The sequence below is a fragment of the Phocoena sinus genome, chromosome 8 (genome assembly GCF_008692025.1).
Source record: "Phocoena sinus isolate mPhoSin1 chromosome 8, mPhoSin1.pri, whole genome shotgun sequence".
NCBI classification, from domain to species: Eukaryota; Metazoa; Chordata; class Mammalia; order Artiodactyla; family Phocoenidae; genus Phocoena; species Phocoena sinus.
In genome coordinates, this window is record NC_045770.1 from 106,050,156 (window position 1) to 106,058,114 (window position 7,959).

The following is a 7,959-nucleotide window of genomic DNA, read 5'->3' on the forward strand; positions in this document are numbered from 1 at the left end:
CTGTGGCTCTCTCTGAGTCCCTGCGTCTCTGTCTCTGGACCACGTGTCTCCCGTCTGCCCCTCGCTGGCCTCCCGGCCTCCTCCAGCCCGTCTCCATGTGTCTCCGCAGGAAGCCGGAGGCGCTGGGCCTGCTGTCGCTGTGGGATGTGACTCGGCTGGTGAACGTGCTCATAGCCTTCCGTTTCTTGCGCGTCATTCCCAGCATGGAGGTACCGCCCCCGCCTGCGCACGCCGTGGCCTTGCCCTGGGAGTGGGTGTGCCAGGCGGGCAGGGACCGGGCCGAGCACTGTCCACCCTGCCCACCTGCCCCCGCCACCTGGGGCCCTTCGGGCCGCGGCCCCGCCCTGCACTGCGGCTGGGCCATGCCGGTGGCGGTTGGAAGTGTGAGTGTCCAGCCCTGCTTTGTGGTGTGAGGACAGCGAGGGGGTGCAGGCGGGACACCGTGTCGGCCAGTTGCAGGCGTGGCCCTCGTGCTCCTTGGGGTCCCTGACCTTTGCAAGGAACTGGTGTGCTCCCAGCCTCCCCCGCGTTTTCTGAAAGGCCTTCGGCACGGGCCGCTGGTGGCTACTGGTGCTCGTTTCCAGGACCCCCAGAGCAGGAGTGGGGCGGCCTGTGACCGTCTCTGAGCCTCGGTTTCTCTTAATGTTCCCACCCGGAGTAACACCCACCTTGAGGGGAGGGGAGGGGAGGCGGCAGTCAGGTGCTCAGGCCCAGCTCCCGCCTGGCATGGAGGCTCCCGTCTGCTTTCCTAAGCACTTTTCAGGAGAAAAGAAACCAAGGACATCTGACCCGTTTCTAAGTGTCCAGGTCCTTCCCCTGTCCACGTCTGTCCTTCCTACCAAGCTGTGCTCCTGGCCTGTCAGGGGAGTGACCTGTCACCCAGGGGTATTTCCCATCTGAAGGTGGCTCGGGGGTCCTGGGTGCAGAGGGGGGCTGCTGCCCTGAGGCCTTCATACACACACACACACACACACACACACACACACACCTGTGCACATAGTGTACGCGGGCATGTAATCACACACACAGCCCCACAAGCACACATACAGTTACACACACACACACGTAATCACACATCCACACAACCACACGCGTCATCTCACAGGTACACGTGCACACAGCGACGTGTGTGTGGAAGCACACATTGTACACACACGTGCATGTAATCACACAAACTACAGCGCACACAATATACGCGTATACAAGCGCGACTGTATATACACACACACATGCGTGATCACCTGTACACACGTGCCCACATGCACGTACATACGTGCACACACGTACAGCATGGTCCCGCCTGCTACCATCCAGCGCTGTGTTCTCCTAACTTACCAGGTGGGGTAACCAGGCTGCTTGGAAAGCCCTTCTCCGGGGCTCGGGGTAGCCTGTAGCAGGGTTCCTGATGGGGTCTCTGAGGCCCCATCTCAAACCCTATCACCCGGGGCTGACTGGCCATCTCCAGGTCGGCATTTCTTAGGAGCCTCCAGACCAGGGACGAGCTGACCCAGCCTTAGTGGGTTGGTGGGCAGTGTGGGCCGAGGCCCTGCGCACCATGGCTTCACCGAGGGTCTTGGACTTAGACCCATCTGAGGCTGGGTGGGTGGAGGTATCTGCAGGGAAGGGGGTATATGCATCTGGGTGGGTGGGTATATACAAGTGTGAGTGTGTATGGGTGGGCACAGAGGTGTGAGCGTGTGTGTGCACAGGTATAGGTATACAGGTATGTATGGGGGCCTGTGGGTGTGTACAGGTGCGTGTACAGGTGAGGTGTGTATGGGTAGCTGTGGGGTGTGTGTACAGGTGTGGGTATACAGGTGTGTATGGGGCCTGTGGGTGTGTGTACAGCTATGTGTACAGGTGAGGCATGTATGGGTGGCCGTGGGTGTTTGTACAGGTGTGTGTGTGAGGCCTTGGGTGTGTGTGTACAGGTGTGTACGGGGCCTGTGGGTGTGTGTACAGGTATGTGTACAGGTGAGGCATGTATGGGTGGCCGTGGGTGTTTGTACAGGTGTGTGTGTGAGGCCTTGGGTGTGTGTGTACAGGTGTGTATGGGGGCTGTGGGTGTGTTCAGGTGTGCGTACAGGTGAGGTGTGTCTGGATGCCTGAGGGGTTTGTGTACAGGTGTGTGGGTTGGGAAGTCACCAGTCTCCTCTTTCTAGGTCAGCGTTGGGTGGTGGGCGGGTTGGTGTCACCTCAGTGGGACCAGGAGGAACTTGGGTCTGTGCTTTCTCCCCGTCTCAGCTGATGGCTGTGGTGGCTAGTACCATCCTGGACCTGATCAGAAACATGCGGGCTTTCGGCGGGATCCTGGCGGTGAGTCTAGCTGCCTGCGCTGGCCCCTCGGGGGAGCGGAGCTGGACTGTTGGATGGGGAGCCAGGGCACAACAGGAGGCTGGTGGCCTTCGGAAGGAGGGTCCCTGTGTTAGGGGAGCGGGTGACCAGGGCCCAGGAAGCACAGGGTGGGGCAGGAAGCCAGAGAGAGGAGCTCAGGGCTGGTCTGGCTGGAGGCGCTGCCTGACCACACCCCTTCCCGAGCCGGAGATCCCCTTGGTCACTTCTGAATCCCTCCTGTGTCCTGGGCCAGGGGCCACACTGAGAAGATGAAGGATGTAAGAGGCACCAGGGACCCCTCAGGGCCCACAGAGCCCCCGGTGGGGTTTGGTCAACCATCCTTGCTCAGAGGGATTTGGGGAACTCACAGTCACTTTTGCTGAGAGAGCCGTGATGTCCCCCCGCCACCCCTGGGGTCAGCCCTTCCCCTGCCGCCGCTGTTGACTCTACCCTGTGGCCCAGGCGGGGCAGGGCCCGGTGAGCAGGGGCCCTGGGTGCTGCTACAGGCATGAGGCCTGGAGGGCAGGAGGGAAGGTGACAAGGCCCTGCTGCTTCTTGTTTTGGACAGTAAGGGGGCTCCTGTGGTGCTCTGGGCTGTCATGGGATGCTAGAGGTGGCACCTTGCTTCGGGCACTGCCCCCCAGACCCCTATTTGCACAGTGGAGGAAACTGAGGCCCAGAGGGGGGCTGGGTTAGCCTGGGGTGTGTGCCTCTTCCCTGCACCCCTCCCCCACCACCAGGCATGCTGGGGACAGGTCAGGGGCGGCCAGCAGCCCCTTCTCTGACTGTGGCACAAGGCTGCCCAGTGGTGTGCTCAGACGTCTCCTGATGGATGCGGGGAGAGTGGTGGGACTTCTCTGGAGGGACCTGGCCAGCCCCCGGTCACCCTTCCATGGCACACCGTCCCCTGGCCCTCGCTGCCCTGTTCTCAGTGGAACCCTCTTCCTGCCATACCAGCCCTGAGGAGGGGTGGACAGCCTCCGTTCTTATGCCTGGGCCCCCGGTTTATCTTGGGGCTCTGCCCACAGGGGCTCCTCCCCGCTTCCCTCTGGTGCAGGTGCCTGGGAGCCCCAGTGTTCCGGGAAGGCCGGCAGTGCCTGCAGTTGGGAATCCCTGCTGGCATGCCGCCCTCGCAGGCCTCAGCCTGGCTTTGCGGGGGTCCCCCCGGGGGGTGCTGACAGGCCCCACCTGCCTCCCTAGGTGGTCTACTACGTCTTTGCCATCATTGGCATCATTCTGTTCCGAGGTGTCATCGTGGCTCCTGGAAACAGCAGGTGAGGGGGGCTCCGAGGTGCAGAGAGCGCCCCGCCTCTGGGGGCGCTGGAGCCGCGGGTGACAGGGCCGGGCGGGGGGGTGGAGGGGTGAGACGCAGCTCCCCAGGAGGGAGCCAGGAGGCCCCTTTCTTCCTTGGCCTCTCCACCCGCCCGCCCCTCACCGAAGCCCTCCCTCGAGCCTGCACTGAGGGTGTTTCCCGTGCCGGCTCAGAGCCCCCAGCCGTGCCCCTTTCTGGGCCTGCAGGCCAGGCCGCGCGCCGGCAGCGGGGGCGTCCAGGGCCAGGCCTGAAGTGTAGGGCCGAGGGCCCCCCCGGGCCGGCCGCTGGCCGTGTGTGTCCACAGCGTTGGCCTCCTCGCCGCACTCAGCACCTCCGAGGTCGGGGGCCATCTCCCCTTTCCCCCGCTTCCCCAGGGGCCCAGCTGGGTCCACGCCAAGCAGGGGCCGCGGCGGTGCCAGGGCACCCGGGTGTGTGTCCTGCCCCCGCCTCCCACCGACCCGGCTTGTGCCCCCCCAGCCTGGCCCCTGACAACGGCTCCGCGCCCTGCGGGAGCTTCGAACAGCTGGAGTACTGGACCAACAACTTTGACGACTTTGCCGTGAGTCGTGTGCCCCCCGCCCCTCGGGACCCCCGCCTCCACCTCCCACGGCCTCCTGGACCCTGCGTCTGCCGCCCCACAGGCCGCCCTGGTCACTCTGTGGGACGTGATGGTCGTGAACAACTGGCAGGTGTTCCTGGACGCCTTCCGGCGCTACGCAGGCCCGTGAGTGACCCGTCCTGGCGGCCCCGGCCGCGGCTCTGCGTGGGGTGCGCACCGGGGTCTGCGCCTCCCGGGGATGGCGGGGCGCGTACAGGAGCAGGTGGCTTCTGGGGGCCGTGACAGCGGGGCTCGCGGGGTGACGGGGATCAGCCTGGAGCTTGCAGAGCTCAGACCGGCTCCCGCTCGCGCCGGCCGTGCCGCCCGGCCGCTGGCCGAGCGCCCGTGAAGGCCAGGCTGGGCCAGCTCGAGGGCGGGAGCAGCGATGGCACAGGCGGGGCAGCAGGGTCTGGGGAGCAGACGCGCTCGGCCCACGGGCGGCCCCGGTGGCCTCCTTGTTCTCCGCAGGTGGTCCAAGATCTATTTCGTGTTGTGGTGGCTGGTGTCGTCCGTCATCTGGGTCAACCTGTTCCTGGCTCTGATTCTGGAGGTATCGGCGACCCTGCCCGGGCTCTTCTCAGTCGGAGTTGCTAACTTGCTGATGGGGGCCCACCCGGAACTTGGTCCAAAGAGGCCGTGCTGGGTTCCGGCAGCCCTGGTGGATTCAGGCTCCGTCCTCCCTTGGGGCTGCTCGCCCTGGCTGCTGGGGGCCTCTTGGAATGCTCCTGACCTTTGACCAGTGGGAGGGGGGCTGGAGGAGGGCTCTCAGGCATCTGCTCCCGTAGGAGCTGGTGGCCTTGGATCCTGGTGTCCAGGGTGGACTTCTCAGCCAGGCCGACACTGTGGGATTGGGGTAGGGGGACAAGGCTGGTTCCACGCAGGGCCCACGCCTACTGGCCACCCGTCCCTCCCTCCCTCTTGCCAGAACTTCCTTCACAAGTGGGACCGCCGCAGTCACCTGCAGTCCCTCACGGGGGACCTAGGGGCCACCTCTGAGGTGACCGTGGAGCTCCTGTTCAGGTGCGTGGAGCGGGGAGGCAGTGGGCGGGCGGTTGGTCCCCACGAGCCCGGGGTCTGCCTCTGCTCCTGCTGCGGGGCCGGGCCTCTGTCCTGCTCTCCGGTGAGCATCTTTCGGGAAGCACCCTCAGGTTCCGTTGGTCTCCAGGTGATTCTGTTGGTGGGTGTAGACAGGTGGCCCGAGGAAGCCTCGCCCTTCTCTTCTCCATGGTAACCTGGAGATTGTCCCTCTGCTGGTGCAGAGAAGTGACAGCCGTCCCAGAGTCAGCCCCGGGTGGTCAAACTGCGTTTGCTGTGTTACAGCCACGCGGAGAGGTGTCCTCCCGGGCTTTGAGGGACGCCACGTAAGCATCCCAGAGGTGGACCTGAGTCCCCGGGGGGTGGTTCCGAGGGGCCCCTCGTCCCGAGCACTGACGGGGCTGCTTGCATCAGCTCTGCTCCCTGCTCCTCTGGAGGTGCCCAGGGCTCCCCATCCATCCTGTCCCTGATCCCGCAGGGATGTCCTGGAGGAGCCCACGGAGGAAGAGCTGGCGGAGAAGCTGAGCCACCACCCGCACCTGCAGCTGTGCAGGTGACGTCCAGACGCCTTCCTGGCTGGGGCGGTGGCAGCCGATGCGGCCTCGGGATGGGCGCCGGCCGGGGGAGGAGGCGGCCGCGGCCCACTGGAGAGGCTTCTCCCTTGGGTAGAGCCACCGTGCGTGCCGACGCTGGGACACACGCAGGCCCTGGTTTGCAGCCGAGCTGGACCACCTCCGCGGCCCCTCAGGCGCTGTCCATGCCACTTTCTTTTTATAAGCTGCTTCCCTGAGACTTATTTTTCTAAATATTGAAAGAGGGTGACTGGGAGGGAGATGCAGTGGCCCTCACCCTGGGCCCTGGAATTTCCGTGGTGCCTTCACTGCTGGTGGCCTTCAGGGACCAGAGGCCCACGTGGGGCCCGCACAGGCCAACCGGCAGCTTTCCAGGGCGTTAAGCTTGGGATCCTGGTTTTACATGATAAGAATCTGGACTGTGTTTTATTGTTTTATGACTCGTGTGAGTGCGATTGGGTGCGTTTCTTTATGGGTGAGAACGCCAGTCATCTTCATCAATAAGTCTTGCAAAGAAGGAGGTGGTCATCCTTATTCCGACACGACTGTGCTTCTCTGGAACGGGGCCACCCGGTCTCAGCCTGTCAGAAGCCAGTGCTGTGGTTGGACCAGCCCTTGTGGTTCGTACTGTGTTAGCAAGATGGCTTTCAGCAACCACCGTCAGGAAACTTTGAAAAAATAAAGGTTTATTACTTACGAGACCTGGAAATTACATAGTACACCTGCGGCCACACAGTGAGGTCTCGGGTAGAGAGAGAGAGAGAGTGTGGGCCTGGGGTTATGCTTTTGTTGGGGTCGAGGGTTTCAGGGGCTCACTCTTTATTGGTGAATTTAAAACATAAGAGCAGGAATTTAAAGCCAAGGAAGAAAAAAAAAAAATGTGGTCCAAATGGTCAGTTATCAAACTCAACCAAGATTTCTAAAATAAAGGAGCCTCGGTGGAGGAAGGTGGCCTGGCTCTTTATCTCATCGAGCGGCTGCCAATGTGTTTATTCGAGATAGCCGTGTTTGAAGTTTACGCCTCTGCAATCAAAGCTTAAGACAGGTACTTGCATTACAGAAAAGAAGAAAACAACTGTCGGGGCTTAACGCTACCCCGGGTATGGTTGTGTAGGCTGTGCACTCTACAAGGGTACCTGGCTGCAAGGGTGTGTCCTGGCATTGACTGTCTACACCAGGAGGGGGACACCTTTTTCTAATTTGCATAAAGACATGTATAAGTCAGCGGTGGCCCTACTTTGTGTGTCCTCAGGGTGTGTGACAGAGGGGGCTGGGGTGTGGAGGAGGGGGAAGTGAGCAGTGCTTGGCAGGCCACGTTGCCACTTGGTCCGCCATCGATCCAGGTTGATAAATGGGTTTCTCATTTCAAGGGCCAGTTCGAGTGGTTGGTGGTAGCTCCCGGCGGTTTTGTTGAGAAGGATTGGAATCTTCATGGGAAGGGGTGCTGGGATCTATTAGTGATGTCTGCTGTGGGCACCGAAGGGGAAATCAGGGTACAGGTGCCGACTCCACTGCAGGAAGTCATCTCAATCTTCCCCAGCTTGTCTGGGAAATGGGATGAGAGGAAAGCTTAACTAAAAAACGGCACTTCTAAAATGTCACGACATCCAACTGCTTGAGGTTTTCTAACGGCTGGTAACGTTTTGTGTGTCCAAGCACATCGGGTTTCTGGTCCCGGAGTTTTTCTGAAATTGTGGGCATTCCTCAGGTTTTGGGGACCTTTGTGGAGGTAGACAGGACTCTCCCAGACCTGTCCCCCTGTGCAGGCTGCCTTCCTGGAAGGCTGGTTTTGGGTGGGGAGGCTCTCATGGAACATGGTTTGGAAGTGGATACCCAGCTTGCCTCAGCAAGGCCCTGCTCTTCTGGGGACGAGTGTGAGGCCTGTCTGGTCAGCTGCTGTTCCTTCTGGCTGTATGTCCACCCCCCACCCAGGTCTGAGCGCCATCTAGTGGTGGATTCAGGTTCAGTTGACCTGACTCGTGATCCCCAGGGGACAGCTCCTTGCTTTTCCCAGGCCCCCTGCAGGCCTGCTTCCTCTGTGACCCGCCTGTGATCCGAGGCTGGGAGCCCGGCCTCACTGGGCTGCAAGCTTGTCCACCCAGAGTGAG

The 7,959-nt window shown here is 61.9% G+C and overlaps 1 protein-coding gene across 7 annotated transcripts in view; it reads left to right on the forward strand.

The window, feature by feature from the left end:
• Window positions 1–6,820, forward strand: part of TPCN2 (two pore segment channel 2) — a 31,699-nt gene extending 24,879 nt beyond the window's left edge. For 2 of the 7 annotated variants that reach the window (XR_004351045.1, XR_004351044.1), the window contains 3 exons: window positions 110–209; window positions 1,466–1,599; window positions 2,245–2,316. Coding sequence is in view for 4 of the 7 variants with exons in the window: in XM_032639572.1 (XP_032495463.1) it covers window positions 110–383; window positions 2,245–2,316; window positions 3,535–3,608; window positions 4,124–4,205; window positions 4,288–4,370; window positions 4,713–4,794; window positions 5,170–5,264; window positions 5,758–5,836 (841 nt within the window). In the remaining 3 variants the exon portion in view is untranslated. Of the gene's footprint in view, window positions 1–109; window positions 384–1,465; window positions 1,600–2,244; window positions 2,317–3,534; window positions 3,609–4,123; window positions 4,795–5,169; window positions 5,265–5,757 lie in introns of those variants that run through there. The other 5 variants (XM_032639573.1, XM_032639574.1, XM_032639576.1 and 2 more) reach the window with 5 other exon arrangements.
• Window positions 6,821–7,959: the final 1,139 nt, after the last annotated feature.